Source organism: Fundulus heteroclitus, unplaced genomic scaffold (genome assembly GCF_011125445.2).
Source record: "Fundulus heteroclitus isolate FHET01 unplaced genomic scaffold, MU-UCD_Fhet_4.1 scaffold_64, whole genome shotgun sequence".
Taxonomy (NCBI): Eukaryota; Metazoa; Chordata; class Actinopteri; order Cyprinodontiformes; family Fundulidae; genus Fundulus; species Fundulus heteroclitus.
In genome coordinates this window covers 473,674-489,931 of record NW_023397077.1, presented here as the reverse complement: position 1 = coordinate 489,931, position 16,258 = coordinate 473,674, and the positions used below count along the sequence as shown (strand labels likewise).

Genomic DNA, 16,258 nt, shown 5'->3' with positions numbered 1-16,258 from the left:
TTTATTAATCTGAATATATTGTGTAAAAAAATAACTGAAAAATATGATTCATGTAGTTGTACAAAAAAAAGCTATTGAGCCTCAAAAAAGTAGCATGAACGTTGGCGACAAAAAGGTAATTAGACATGACAACGGTATGTTGGCATAAAAAAAAGGTTTAATCTATTTACACAATGATACATATAAATTTTATTACTATGAATGCAAATTAACAATTAAAATATTAAATTTATGCAATTGTATAAATCAGTCAATCTTCAGAAAAATAGCATGAACTCAACAAAAAGTTATTAGACATGTGGCAATGGTCTTGAAAACTAGCGTGAATGTGCATTTTAGCCCAACCATGTTGCTGCAGCTGAGGTACGGTTAGGGTTGGTGAGCAGGGTTGAAGCTGCTTCAGCTCCGCCTATGGTTCTGCAGCCAGCACCACATGTGCTGGAGGGAAAATCAGTCAAAAGAAAAAACAAAAAAAGCAAAAAGAGAACGCCTTTACTTTGCTTTCTCATTTTGGCTGTGCTTCTGTGGTCATCTTTCCTTTTTTCCCACCAGTTGGTTGCTGCAGATGCCACTCACACTGAGCCAGTTAATGCGAGAGGTTTTCTCCTGTTAATCTGGGAGTTACTTTTTACCGTTTCCCGATGTTTGCTCAGGATGAAGGAATGAACTGCAGGGAACCTTCTATGAGCATTGCTCATTTACGTAGACAACTTTTTACAACTTGTGTGATCAAATGCGTATGATTGTTGTAGGCTATCTGAAACTGGTCTGACTGTATTGACCTGGATGGAACGAATTTTGGCTGAACTGGACTTTAAATGAATCCGTCTTGTAAAGTGACCTTTATTTGTGGGAATAAACTTGATACATCTTACCCTGCTATTTTCTTTAGCTTGTACCTAACATTTCTATATTTCAGAGTATTCAGGTATCCACATAAACAATGTAAACATCCCTGCACATCTCTGAAAGCCGTTTTTTTTAAAAGGGTATAGAGAAATGGAAGACTAAGAAAGGACAAAACAAAGCAACCATATTGCTGAAAAAATAAGTTTACTAATGAACAAAATGTACACATCAATATGAAATGAGTTAAATGTATTGAAAACAGGGAAAGAACAACATACACAGTATCTTAATGATGCTGGGATTCTCTCAGCTGGCTTTATATGGAATGAACCCCACGGATCCTCCTGGCCAGTTGAATGTCTCGTGGGAACACTGTGACTCTCTTGGCATGGATGGCACACAGGTTGGCATCTGAAAAAAGCATGACGAGAAATGCCTCTGCAGCCTGGGGGCACAGGCAGGGTTAGGTTTCAAATTATGTTATGTGCAGGTTAGAAATCTGTTTCATAACTAGGGTCAAATTGGGATGCATGTTGATGTCTGTTGTGAATTGGCACTAAAGAATTGAATTAAAAGTAGTGAAGATGCTGGGATGCTTCTACCAATGAAGAGTCAAAAAGGGCTTCAGAAGACAAACAGGCATATGCACTTTACAACCTGGTTATTGGACTTGTTGCCCATTGTAACAGATTTATTAGTTTTTAACTTGCATTGTAAAGGATAAACTATATGTATAGAAACCATGATAAAGTTTGGAAATGGTTTCATTTTTTTTTTTTTACATGCACAAAAACCAGGCAGTTTAGCAGAAATGTGGAAACTTCTGAGAAAGTCTGTATTATAAAGAATTTAAACCCTCAAGTTTGTTTAGTAAAACTCACTTTAAACTTAGAAAACAAACAAACAGCAACTACAACGTGTTGGGATAACAGATTATTCCCTGTGTAGAAGCGCCACTTACCTCTTGCAGGGCCATGAGAGCATAGACCTGCCACCGGTGACATTGTATGGTAAAACCTTGACACACCTCCCGAACCTGAGCCAGGGAGAAAGATCAGAACCAAATGTTACTTCAAACAGAAATGAATGAAAACACAGTGTCGGCTATGTTTCTCAGTGATCTTGAAAGACACTGAACTTCTGCAAAAAGACAGCACATAAACACTTTGAGGTCAACATTTATGGTTATATGCATATTGTGTGGATTCCTCTGTAACGCCTACTAAGGCTATACACTGCAAAAACAGACTAAACTATAACAAAGTTAAACTTTTCTTGAAATTAGTGTATTTGTACCTTATTTGGAGTAGGTAAATAAGATAATCTGCCAATGGAATAAGATTTTTGCACTTACAATAGAAAGAACTCATCTTCATTAACTTATTTCAAGTGCATTATATCCAATTATCTTATTTTAGGGATAAAATGACTCTTTCCATCGGCAGATAATCTTATTTGCCTGTTCAAATCAAGGACAAATACACTCATTTAAATAAAATTGTACATATTTTTAGTTCTGTTTTTGCAGTGTAACATGTTTAGTTTGATCCCCCACCCCAACTTAATGAATTTGTCATTGTCTTACTGACCAGTCGGGCGAATGGCGCCTTTCTGAGGAGAAGATCGGTGCTCTTCTGGTACTTCCGGATCTCCATTAGGGCCCTGGTTCCTGGTCGGAACTTCTTCTTTTTGGGAGAGGCTCCTTTAGTAGGAAGTTTAATTTTCATTACTACATCTTCATATTCACCACCTTACTTTCAGTTTTAAATAAGAAATATATAAATGTGGACAGGTGAGAGAAAAAAAAACAACAACAAAACAAACTAGAGAACAAAACAAATTTCCTATATAAAATAAATAGTCAAAGCTCTTTTTACGCTGGACTCTAAGCCAGGTTTGCTTCTTGCCTCAGACATATGTGCGATACCTAAATTAAAAGTGCCCGTTACAAAAAATATAGAAAAGAAATTACTTTTGGCAATTTTTTTGTACACTGCTCAAAACAAACACTAAAATAACTCAGAGCTGAATGAATGAAATATTCTTAATAAATACTTTGTTCTTTACATAGTTGAATGTGCTGACAACAAAAATTACCAATGGAAATTACAGGCTACAGGCGGATCCAACTTTGATGTAAAGTCAAAACAAGTCAAAATGAGGCTCAGTGGCGTGTGTGGCCTCCACGTGCCTGTATGACCTCCCTACAACGTCTGGGCATGCTCCTGATGAGGTGGAGGACGGTCTCCTGGGGGATCTCCTCTCGGACCTGGAATAACGGATCCGCCAACTACGGACAGTCTGTGGTACAACGTGCCATTGGTGGATGGAGAGAGACACGATGTCCCAGATATGCTCAGTTGGACTCAGGTCTGGGGAACAGGCAGCCACTCCAAAGCATCAATGCCTTCATTTTGCAGGAACTGCGGACACACTCCAGCCACATGAGGTCTAGGATTGTCTTGCATTAGGAAGAACCCAGGGCCATCTACACCAGCATATGGTCTCACAATAGTTCTGAGGTTCTCATCTCTGCACCTAATGGCAGTCAGACTACCTCTGGTGAGCTCATGGAGGGCTTCTGTTCCTCCTTGGTTGTCTGTTTCTGTGTTGCCCTGCGATAGACTGGTGACCTGTCCAGGTTGTACCCCGCCTCTCGCCCATTGACAGCTGGAGATAGACACCAGCACCCCTCATGACCCCGCAAAGGAAGAAAGTGGTAGAAAATGTATGGATGGAGATTAACTTGGAGTTAAATTGTGTGATTTAAGTGTTGTGTCTCTAATGTTTCTAGAAATATTGCAAGCACTTTTTGGTAGTAAATGTTTTGGTGTCTGGAAAACCAGCCCTTTTAAAAACCTCTTGACTATAATGTTACAATTAGAGGGCACTGCCCTCACCTAGCAACTATAGCCCAGTTCCAGCCCCTCACCTAGTGGCCCAAGCAAAGTCAAACTACATACAAAAATTTAACAACTTTAATATCTCATTCAATACTGAAGTTATGCTTATTATTGGAATGAATAACAAACATAGCTTAATATTGGCATTGATACATGCCAAAAATGTGTTAACTACAGCTGAACAGACACATCCGTTAGCATGATGGTAATTTACATTGGAGATCCCAGAGGGATGTTAATTGCTTCTCAGATTCTTCTCATCTACAATAAGCAAAATACCTCCTAGACGTATTGTACACAAACCAACACTTTATTAAAAACATAATATTCTCAGAGAGAGGTTTCTAGGCAGTTGAGAAGATATAACAGGACAATTTAACACTGCAGAAATGGCGCTCTGGAACTCTCTCTAGTAGCAGTGTAGCACCAGGCTACTTCGTCATCATTCAGAAAATGTTGCTGCATCTTTGCTGGTTGTGCAGGAGGTTCCACTTCTTCACCTTCTGGGTCTGACTCAGGGTCAAAGATGTACTGTTGTACCATTGTGCATCTGTTTGCAGACAGTTTCATGGCTCATACTAAAAGGAGCTCAAAGTAGGCAAAACTGGGAAGGTGACATCTAATTTTTTTTTCCCCGCAAGGTCATTCACATTACTTTTCAAATGCTGTGTTTGTGTAGCAAATGTGAAGCACCTAGATCAACTTGAACGCATGGCAAGCGTTGTGCACCAAGACAATGGGTTTCTGATGAGGTAAATTTTTTTAATTATAAAAATCAGCAAATAGACTACAGGCTGTAAACTGAATAGGTCGGCAGGGTTATGGCTAGGACTCTAGAAAAAAAGTCCCAGTACGCTGTGGGGTAAACTTTAGAAGTGCCAGTACCACTCTGTACCAGCCCACTTAAAGCACTGTAGTAAAAGAAAATTTCATACTCTTCCAGGCTGCATAGGGACCCTGATTGGAGATCTTTTTGTCATCATTTTACACCTCCCTGACCATCCTGTTCCCCATTCCCCCATCATAATCTGTTTTTAAAGCAAATTATGATGGATTACTAGAGTTACTAAGCACTCTGATCAACCAATGAAAGCATTTAAAGAAATAATTCAGCACCATTACTTTTAAGGAAATGTTACCCATAAATGTATCAGCCAATTTTTACTAAATTAATAAATGTATTTACATTTAAACTAATTTAACCGTCTGTAGACTCTTCTTCGGCAGTGAGGTGTGTGTTATGTTCCAAGTTTATTGGCCCTTTTTATCAAAAGTAGGCTGACAGGAAGGTGGTGAGAGTGGGGGAAGACATGTGGCAAAGGACCGCAGGCTGGACTCGAGCCTGGGTCAGCGGCGTTGAGGACTAAAGCCTCTGCACACGGGCAACATGCACTACTCCTGCGCCACCGGTGCACTCCCGTCTCAGAGTTTAAAGGGTGAAAGTAGACAAATATTCTTGCACCCGTCATCAGCTTTAACGTCTGCATCAGTGACTTACTTGAAGACCTCAGGGAGGCACCACTTCTTCTTGGGGATTCAGCTGGGGCATGTGTTCCAGGGACAGGCTTCGGGGGGCGACGGACAGGTGCTTTGGGCTTTCTACGGCTGCTTGATGAATCACGAGTCATGCTGTCCGATATACAGGGGACGGCCAGAAGAGAAGTACAGAGGCCACGGTCTCACTGGGAGAAACAGAGGAAGGCAACACACATTTTGTCATTCCTTTACAGGCTGTAAATACATTTCACCAACACTGAAGTGTTTAAACCCTGCAGGAACATCAGCACGTTGAACTTGACATATTGCTGCTCTTTTTAGTTCATGGTGAAAAGTCCATCTCCCCCTTCTCTAGGTGGGGCTTTCGGGGAGCGGGGGTGCCTATTGGAGTCAGTAGGGGAGCTGGCTCCCTGGGTTGGCTTCCCAGTCATTTGCTCCCCATCCCCGGACTCCTCCCTCTGCCTGCTCCATCACGCCGCCACACATGCAGGTCATGAGGGAGGGGGCGTTACTGGAGGTTGCCACTTTCTGGTGACGCCCCTCTCCCCAATTTTATTTTGCATCTTAGACACTTTCACTTCAAACATTTTTCACATCACACACTCATATAGGCCATGGTAGGGGTGGGGGTGGGGGGAAGACGTCTGGGAGGGGGCTTATGTTGTGTGGGCCTCACCTCGGACGGCTCCCTTCACCTCCTCTCCCACTTAGACATTGAGGGTTCTGGGCAGTCACACGGAAGGGGTGCGCTGGCAACAGCTACCTTCCGAAAGGGGGGTGGGCTGTGCCGTGCATCCCCTTCGGCGCTCCCAGTTTTTAAACGCACTTGAGAACAACATGCAACAACACAACATTTGAGCAGGCGTAGGGAGGGTCGGGGTCTTCTGCACACCCCCGTTCTCCGATGGAGGCAAGGAGTCTGGGGCCTGGAGGAGGTGCGGGCCACTGTGTCCGGGGTCTTGGCGGGGGGCTGCGGTGTGCAGTCAGCGGCCTGCCAGGTCTGGGGCTGATGCCTCCGCTCCCCCCAGGGGGCGGGGGGCAGGGATGGCAAGGGTAAGGTGGGGGGAGGGAGTGGGTTTATTAGGTATTTAGGGGGAGGGGGGGGCTCTGGCCGGGTGGCTCGTGCGGGTCGTGTTGGCCCGCCCTCTTGGGGGGGCCCGGTCCGGGGGGCGTCTGGTCGGGGGCCGGGGCCGGGGGTCGGGCACAAGCAGTCGTATAGTCGATTTGGGGTGACCCCCCCCCCTTTGGTCAGTGTTGGATGTGAGTGTTATGTGGGAATGTGTGTACAGCGTCTTTTTTTTTTTTTTTTTTTTTTTTCTGTGTGTGGCGAGTAGGGCACAAGGGAGGGATGGGGTGAATGAGTTTTTTTTTTTTTTTTTCTTTCAGGTATGGGTGTGGTCCGCTCCCTCTCCCAAGAACATCTCAAGTCTCCGATAGGTGCAGAGCCCATCCCCCCACGTCCTGCCCTCCTCCACTTCGTTGGCGGGCGCCTTGGCCCCCTGGCGCGTTAGTTGGCTTCGGGTTTGGGGCGGGTTCCCGGGCGTGCGCCGGCCCGCTCCTGGCGGCCTCTTCGCGGGGCCTGGCCCCCCGGGGGGCGGCCGGGGCCCTCGTCGCGGGGGCGGGGCGCCCCTGGGGCCTCTGGCCCTCAGGGCCCATGGCCGGGACCACTTCAGCGGGGCTGGCTGCCGGCGGAGCCCACGGGCTCGTCTCCGCGGCTCTTGAGGGCGTCGGCATTGCGGTGGCTGGGGGATTTCCTCGGGGTCGTCTCTGCTCCTTCCTTGGGGGGGGGGGGGGGGGTTGCAGATATCCTGTGTCGGCCCCTCCTGGGCGACCTGCTTTAGGGACCCCTTTGGGAGTCCGGGGCTACGGGTCCCCTGACGCCTGCCTCTGTGCTCGGGGAAGGTGGGTCTTTGGTTCTCCACAATCACTATCAAGCTATTTCTGGATAATCTTCACCTAAACTAGTGCACTTTCACATCTCCCACTGGTGCTGGGTCCCAGGTATTAAGTGTTCACTTATATACAGTAATCTTATAATTTATTTATTTATTTATTTATGTTGTGTCACTTTCTTTTTTCAAATATCACATTACACATGTCAGCTTACATAATAATATATATGATTTAGCAATGGCATCTAGGTGTTATTCGAGTGTATCTGTTGCTTTATGTCTGTTGGTTGTGCTGTTCTTTTTGTGTCTCTTTCCAGGTGATGGAGCAGACAGAGGACGTTTTATCATTCTCTTCCTTTTATCTCCTCTTTCTTTCACCTCTACTCTTTTTTTTTTCTTTTCTTTCACTTTTTGTTCTTCCTTTACTCTCCCATTGTCATGTCCATATAATTTGAAATTCTCCTTGCAGGAATCATAATAAAGCTATTTACAAGCATAAATCAAGTGGAGCACTATGGCGAAAGCTGTTTGCTCCACTTGTAAAAGCAAAATCTGTCGAGCTCCATCTGGCATTGAGATATCAATTCCTATTGCCATAGTGCTAGACAGGACACTGGGGAAAAAAAAAAGAAAAAAGAAAAGTCCATCAATGTACTTTCTTTGGGAAATATTATTTTGCTGTTCAATAAGGCTCCAGTGGACATGTTTGCTGTGTCCCCTAACATTTGGCATGTGGGAAATTTACAAAGAGAGTTTCTCATTGATTTCTTTTCACAGTAGTTTTCTTCTTGCCCATATTCCGTAAAAAGCCAGATTTGTGGAGTGTGTGACAAATAATTGTCCAGTCACCAGATTCCCCAGCAGAGCTGTGGATTGCAGCAGCTCCTACAAAGTTTCTATGACCCCTCTCTCTGGTTAAAGCCTGTCAGTAAAGAGTGGAGCTCTGCAACATGTGGCTTTTGTGGCTCTTACAACACCAAATAAGGGATGTTTTTTAATCAAAAGGCAATAAGAAAGGGTGGTGAGCATTTCTGTATGTCTTCAGGCAACATTTGCATCAGATATCTCCGAAAGAAGAGCCCTGATAGGGCAAGGATTTAATTTTTTTTTTTTACGTTTTTCAGTTGCTAACTCTGAGCTTGACATTTTAGGTGGACTACCTATCCCTCTTAATTTTCCATATTTATGGAAACGGCTCGCTTATGTTGGCTCATTTTACAAAATAAAGCTACTTAATTTTTTTGTTCCAAAATTTTAAAAATATATCAGTTTTATTTTTTTACTCTTTAAAATAAAAGCTTTTATTTAGTACACATTTCTAAAATATTTTTGTGGCTGTAGACATATTGTGGGGACGCAAAATGGTCCTTCCAACAGAAAAGGTTGCTGACGCCTGGTTTGTAGATGTCCACCAGGCAATAGCTTCTGACGGCCCAGGACAGTGATGGTGGGCCATTGATTTACACTTGACCTAGGAGGATGGGCCTCCATGTGCCTAAAAACAGCAACACACCAACTACTGGAGTTGAATAGGTCCATAATGTCACTCAGTTGTGCTCTAATGATTTTTCCGCATTCTTTAACAATGCACTGCAAGCAGTTAATTTTTTTTCAATTCAATTTTATTTATATAGCGCCAAATCATGAAACATGTCATCTCAAGGCACTTTACAAAATCAAGTTCAATCATATTATACAGATTGGGTCAGATTATACAGATTGGTTTCCTTATGTAGGACATTTTTGACCAGTTGATTGCATCAAAGTCCCGACAAGCAGCATTCACTCCTGGGGAACCGTAGAGCCACAGGGAGAGTCGTCTGCATTGTCCATGGCTTTGCTGCAATCCCTCATACTGAGCAAGCATGAAGCGACAGTGGAAAGAAAAACTCCCCATTAACGGGAAGGAAAACCTCCAGCAGAACCGGGCTCAGTATGAACGGTCGTCTGCCTCGACCGACTGGGGTTACAGAAGACAGAGCAGAGACACAACAAGAGAGACAAAAAAAGCACAGAAGCACACATTGATCCAGTAATCTGTTCTACATTAGATGGTAATAGCAGGTGATGTCTTCCTTGGATGATGTCACAGTTAACAGAACGCCAGACCAGGTGTACCTACTATGAAGAAAAAGAGAGAGAGCAAAAAGTTAAAAGCTGAAATGACGACAGTCATTTCAATGTAATACAATGCAAAACTGGAGAACAGTAGAAATCAATAGAGTGAGAAAAATAGACCCTGATGTCCTCCAGTAGCCTATGCCTATCACAGCACAACTATAGAGATAGCTCAGGGTAACATGAGCCACTCTAACTATAAGCTTTGTCAAAAAGGAAAGTTTTAAGATTAGTCTTAAAAGTAGACAGGGTGTCTGCCTCACGGACCAAAACTGGGAGTTGGTTCCACAGAAGAGGAGCCTGATAGCTAAAGGATCTGCCTCCCATTCTACTTTTAGAGACTCTAGGAACCATCAGCAGACCTGCAGTCTGAGAGCGAAGTGCTCTGTTAGGAACATACGGGGTAATCAGAGCTCTGATATATGATGGAGCTTGATTATTAAGGGCTTTATACGTTAGAAGATGAATTTTAAATTCTATTTTTGATTTAACAGGAAGCCAATGAAGGGAAGCTAAAATTGGAGAAATATGATCCCTCTGGTTGATTTTCATCAGAACTCTTGCCGCAGCATTTTGGATCAGCTGAAGACTTCAAACTGCATTTTGTGGACTTCCTGATAGTAAAGAATTACAATAGTCCAGCCTTGAAGTAACAAATGCATGGACTAGTTTTTCAGCATCACTCCTGGACAGAATGTTTCTAATTTTGGCGATATTCCTGAGGTGAAAAAAGGAAACTCTGGAAACCTGTTTAATATGGGATTTAAATGACATGTCTTGGACGAAAACAACACCAAGACTTTTTAACTTTATTACCAGAGGCCAAGTTAATGCCATCCAGATTAAGTGATTGATTAAGAACTTTATTTTTTGAAGACTCTGGCCCAAAGATTTCAGAGTCAGCAAACCCGTAAAGAAAGGAAAAGGTGAGAACAGATTAAATAAAAACAACTAAAACATTTTCAGAAAAACACAAACATTAAAACTCTTTAATTTTTGAAGAAAGTGCATCCTCTGTTGGGCTTTTCTGCACAGTGCAGCAGCCAGGGACTCAAATGTCAGTTTATTGGACATCACTGTGCCCAGGTAGGTGTACCCTGGCATAACCTTCACTGCCTGCCTGTTTACGGTGACAGGAGAGAGAGGGGGAGGAGCCTTTCTGAAGTCTGCACATTTCTTTTATTTTGGACACATTAATGTGCAAAAAGGAAGACTGGCACCACTCGAGAGAATCTTGCAGGACCAGACCGTGGCCAGTAGGGGTATCGCCATTAAACAAGGACACAATGAGTAACATGTAATTTAGATGCACATTTAAGGGACTTGTAACATCAGGGGCTTTAGCTCAGAGCTGTTGTTCCTTCTCTTCCCTCTAAATGAGCCGTTAACAGTCTTTTTTAATGCAGTTTTTCCACTATTTATTCCTCGTGCACAGCCAATCACCTCACTGCCTCACACCGGTATCATTAAGTATAAATTATGCTGGTACCAAACGTTACCAAAAGAAATTGTGTTTTTTTTCCCCTCTTTCTACAGTCAATTAGGAACCAGTGAGGTGCAGAGCCTGACAATCTGGGGTTCCAATGCATAAAAAGTGCTATATCTCCTGTAAGATTCCGCCTTTAAGACTACCGTATTTTCCGGACTATAAGTCGCAGTTTTTTTGATAGTTTGGCCGGGGGTGCGACTTATACTCTGGAGCGACTTATGTGTGAAATTATTACACATTTTTACCGGTATATCATTACACCTGTTATTTTCACACCAAACAGAAGACAAGCTTTTCACGGACGACCGGCGGAGCAGAGCACCTGTTATTTCACTATATGCACGCGCGAAAGCAACAACAAAAAAACGCCTGTTACCGTCAAATAAACATGCAAGCATATCGAGTTAGGGTTGTTTTTTTGTTTTTTTTTAATGTTGGCGAGGCGGCTGCCTTGCCAAGATAGCGCTGTGGGAAACACTGGTACAATTATTCAGCCTGTTGTTGCCTCCGTTCTATTTTTATTTAAAATTGCCTTTCAAGATTGCCTTTAAAGTAAAAAATCTTGGTGTTATTTTTGACCAAGACATGTCATTTAAATCCCATATTAAACAGGTTTCCAGAGTTTCCTTTTTTCACCTCCGGAATATCGCCAAAATTAGAAACATTCTGTCCAGGAGTGATGCTGAAAAACTGGTCCATGCATTTGTTACTTCAAGGCTGGACTATTGTAATTCTTTACTATCAGGAAGTCCACAAAATGCAGTTCAAAGTCTTCAGCTGATCCAAAATGCTGCGGCAAGAGTTCTGATGAAAATCAACCAGAGGGATCATATTTCTCCAATTTTAGCTTCCCTTCATTGGCTTCCTGTTAAATCAAGAATAGAATTTAAAATTCTTCTTCTAACGTATAAAGCCCTTAATAATCAAACTCCATCATATATCAGAGCTCTGATTACCCCGTATGTTCCTAACAGAGCACTTCGCTCTCAGACCGCAGGTCTGCTGGTGGTTCCTAGAGTCTCTAAAAGTAGAATGGGAGGCAGATCCTTTAGCTATCAGGCTCCTCTCCTGTGGAACCAACTCCCAGTTTTGGTCCGTGAGGCAGACACCCTGTCTACTCTTAAGACTAGGCTTAAAACTTTTCTTTTTGACAAAAATTATAACTAGTGACTCATGTTACTCTCAGCTACCTTTATAGTTTTACTGCTATAGGCTTAGGTTACTGGAGTATATCAGGATCTAATTTTCTCACTATATTGAGTTCTACTGTTCTTCAATTATGCATTATGTGTTGTCATTTCTGCTTTAACTTTCTGTTCTCTCTCTTTTCTCTTCATAGTAGGTACACCTGGTCTGGCGTTCTGTTAACTGTGACATCATCCAGAGAAGACGGCTCACCCGCTACTACCATCTAATGTAGAACAGATTACTAGATCAATGTGTGCTTCTGTGCTTTTTTGTCTCTCTTGTTGTGTCTCTGTTCTGTCTTCTGTAACCCCAGTCGGTCGAGGCAGATGACCGTTCATACTGAGCCCGGTTCTGCCGGAGGTTTTTCCTTCCCGTTAATGGGTGGTTTTTCTTCCCACTGTCGCTTCATGCTTGCTCAGTATGAGGGATTGCAGCAAAGCCATGTACAATGCAGATGACTCTTCCTGTGGCTCTACGGTTCCCCAGGAGTGAATGCTGCTTGTCGGGACTTTGATGCAATCAACTGGTTTCCTTATATAGGACATTTTTGACCAATCTGTATAATCTGACCCAATCTGTATAATATGATTGAACTTGACTTTGTAAAGTGCCTTGAGATGACATGTTTCATGATTTGGCGCTATATAAATAAAATTAGAAATTAGAATTAGAAGATGACATGTCTGTTCTTGATGTTGTATATTATCAAATAAATTTCCCCCAAAAATGTGACTTATATATGTTTTTTCCTTCTTTATTATGCACTTTATGGCTGGTGCGACTTGTACTCCGGAGCGACTTATAGTCCGGAAAATACGGTAATAGTGGGCTAAAAGCAAAGCAGAAAGGAATCATTCCATCCGCTTCAACCACAAGTAAAACGTGCTCAGAGAACAACTTCAAACTCAGCCTTTGGCTTGCGTAATTACGCACTACAGCACCCTGCGCCATAGAGGAGATAGGTCTGGTCAGGGCGGAAACTGAGATGAGAACCTGTCGCAGTGAAAGGTGATGATAATGGTTATAAACTGTCACAGGCTAGAAGTGCATGGAGCTGAAAAGAGTGAAAACATCAGCAGCTGGATCATGCATAAAGACACAGCGTGAACCCCTGTGTGCTTCAAGTGTTGCAGCTGAAGGGAAAATGTCGGACCATACAGGCTTGAGGAAATTAGGCCTCAACCACCAATGAGGATATAGACCTACATTGATAATCAAACCCATAGACTAATGATAATCTGTAGGGTTTTGATTGCCTGGATGCAAATCTGATAATTCATATTTCTTGTCAAAGTCAGGGGGAAAAAAAGATTGTGTTATGTTGTTGAGCTGTTTTTGGAGAACTTCTGCTTGCAAAACAACCACATCTCCCCCTTTTGAAAAACGAATAATATTCTCAACTTTATACAATCTAAAAACCAGTAATTCAAAATAGAATAAAAAGTTAAAGCTAGCAAAATGTACAATAAAATGCAGACCCACAAGCACATGTTAAAAACTTCAAAAGCTAACATCTCAAATTGGATTAAAGGCCAAAAAAAGTCTTTTAACATTATACCCAGAAAGTGAAATGGCCTGCCTCATATGTAAAGCTACTTGAATCCAGAGTTTTGTGCAATGACAGAGAAAGTGCGGTTACCTCTTTGAACTCTTTGTTTTTCGGATGACTAATAAAAACTGATCTGCCGAGCTAAGCAAACGAGAGGGAGCCTGCATATAAAAAGGTCTGACATATACTGGAAAGCAAGACCAGGAAGATATTCAAAAAGAAATAAAATTATTTTAAAATCAATCTGAATATGAACCAGTACCCAATTAATTGCTAATAAAACTGGAGAAATGTGCTCTCATTTTAAAGGGAGCAGTTAAAAGAAGAGTAGCAACATTTTGGACCAGCTGCAGTCAAGCCACTGGAGTTTCATTAAACCCAGAGAAAAGTGTAGTGCAGTAATCTAAGCAAGTTGTAATTAGAGCATATATAAAAATCTTTAGTCAGCTGTCTGAGTTTGAAAAAGCTGGACGGCACCACAGATTTTAACTGTGCATCAAAGTTATTATTCTCAATCTTACACTCAGGTCTGTAGCAGCATGTGTCGGATACTGACTTTAAGGTCCCAGGTCAACACTGATAATGTTAGAGACATCAATGCGCCCCAAACAACATAAACTTTGTTGACATCTATGCTGTCTGCAATGCCTTAGAGAAGTTCATTTTTAGAGCAACTATTTTCCTTTTAGTCTCATAAAAGTCTGAATGTCTTCTGCCTAAAAAAATAGAAGGCTAAAAACTGGTTTCTTCTAACTGACCCCAAAGGAACGGAGTAAAGAGAGAAGAGTAAAACGTCAAGAATGGAGCCTTGAGGCACTCTGCATGAGTGGTACTCTTTAATTAAATTAAATAAAAAAGCAGTTCCCAAAAAAAAAAAAAAAAAGGAGTGTAATAATACCGGCAAGAACTTAAAACTAATTTATTACTTTATTCAGTGATTATATACACATTTGGGGTCTGTTTCATTTGATCCATTAATGCAAGTCTATCTAGGAACAAAATGTTTTACAAGAATAAAGCAGACAGCTGGAATGGACTCAGGAATGTGGATATTTTGGTGGCAGCAGACAGAATTTCTGGAGATGAGTGACAATCAGCAAATTGTATTTTCGTCAGAAATCTGGAAACGACCACTGAGCCGTTTACTTGGGGAAATATTGAGCGTCAGTGCTGTGGATGGACTTTAAACAGACGTGATTCTCCTCATATTAGACAGTCTTGGTATGTTGAAATAATCATCACGGGAGAACCGTTTTGTTTTTTTGTTTAACCCACTAGCTGAACAATACACTGTCGACATTCCTCTTTCACTTTTTAACAAAGGTCAAACATCTCTACTTCCATGTCAAGTCGGTTAAAATGAGACGGAGTTTACTGAACCTGCTCTTCCAGCGTCCAGTTGCCGTGACACAGTGACACCGAGCTATTAGCATAATCACTATTGTTCCAGGTCTATTGCGGACCTCTTAACTTTTATGGGAAGTTAAGAGGTCCGCAATAGACCTCAAGTGTGACAGTGGCAAAAACACAGACAGGGGTACACACTAAATCCTAAATGAAAAAAACCAAGCAATCTATTTACCGTAATTCGGGTTCCAAGTGGAGGGAAGTTTGAGACAACGACCCACTTTCAAACTCACCGTTGGGGAAATGTGAGCTGCTGTTTTAAAAGGTTGGGTTCCACACTGGGATTCCAGTCCCTAAGAAAAAAACAGCATACAACTTCAGGTCCAAAATCCTATAAACCGTAAAACGTTGTTTTTTTTTTTTTTCTTTTTTTTTTCTTTTACCTTATTACGCAGGTTTTAGATTCGGTACCGGAGATGGACACAGCTCTTGTATTATCTGCTGTTGTGTTCCACAGGAAGCAGTACCAACAGCGCTGAATTCAAACGATGCCTCGGTTTCTGCTCGACCAATGACATTAGAATACAGAAACAAAAGGGGTGGGGACTGCGCATCTGGTCTTAGACATAATATAAGAGTAGACCCCGCATTGACTGTCGCGGCGCAGGAATTACGGCCGCCATCTTGGGGCGGTCGACCTGCTACCCTAACCTGCTTATTCAAGCTGAACACACTAACGATACCTCAACACTGTGCGGCTTATTTTTGTTTAAATCAACGGACTATTGACGCAAGGGGCTCGAGGGACAACTTTTTACAAGTAAGATTAAAATATATTGTTTATATTATAATGTGATTTTTCTAATATTAGGTAGAGAGATACAGGTCTACACATCCAAGTTTTTGTGACTTAGTCTCTCCAAAATTGCATCCACTCCGTGAAGGCTTTAGAGTTTTAGACATTGGTGAATAATTTATATATATATATATATATATATATATATATATATATATATATATATATATATATATATATATATATATATATTATTCGCTGATGTCAAAGTTCTGATGCCTTCACAGAGCAGCTACAATACACATATCTTTCTGTAGATAGATAGATAAATATTTATATTTTTTTGTTATGGCCTGGCTCTTGAACCATAACAAATCAAAGGGAAGCCCCGCATGGGATAACTTAAAATGGGATTTATTTAACAAAAATCATAACTGGTTGGAGAAGAGAGAGAGAGAGAGAGAGAGAGAGAGAGAGAGAGAGAATGAGCTGAGGTCCTCTGAGCTGGTCTGATCTGAGCTGCTCCCAGCTCAGATCATATATATATATATATATATATATATATATATATATATATATATATATATATATATATATATATAAATATATAAATATAAATATAAATAAGGC

General features: G+C 41.7%; 1 protein-coding gene across 2 annotated transcripts; it reads right to left on the bottom strand.

The window, feature by feature from the left end:
- Positions 1–222: 222 nt before the first annotated feature.
- Positions 223–15,405, bottom strand: LOC110368180 (histone H3.3). 2 transcript variants are annotated; one of them, XM_036133559.1, is made up of 6 exons: positions 15,276–15,405; positions 15,126–15,185; positions 5,251–5,434; positions 2,439–2,551; positions 1,811–1,885; positions 223–1,294 (listed from the first exon to the last, which is right to left on the bottom strand). In XM_036133559.1, exons 3-6 carry the CDS (start codon positions 5,378–5,380, stop codon positions 1,166–1,168), a joined length of 447 nt encoding a protein of 148 aa, XP_035989452.1. In that variant the 5' UTR covers positions 5,381–5,434; positions 15,126–15,185; positions 15,276–15,405; the 3' UTR covers positions 223–1,165. The 2 variants fall into 2 exon arrangements, with proteins under 2 accessions (XP_035989452.1, XP_035989451.1); XM_036133558.1 differs by having other exon boundaries at positions 224–1,294; positions 15,068–15,185.
- Positions 15,406–16,258: the final 853 nt, after the last annotated feature.

What these genes read in the sequence shown, in the direction of transcription:
- LOC110368180 (XM_036133559.1), bottom strand. Translation starts at nt 5,380, where the DNA reads ATGACTCGTGATTCATCAAGCAGCCGTAGAAAGCCCAAAGCACCTGTC. An exon ending in AGGCGCCATTCGCCCGACTG is followed by an intron (nt 1,886 to 2,438) that starts GTCAGTAAGACA and finishes TCCCTGGCTCAG; the next exon opens with GTTCGGGAGGTGTGTCAAGG. An exon ending in CTCTCATGGCCCTGCAAGAG is followed by an intron (nt 1,295 to 1,810) that starts GTAAGTGGCGCT and finishes CTGTGCCCCCAG; the next exon opens with GCTGCAGAGGCATTTCTCGT.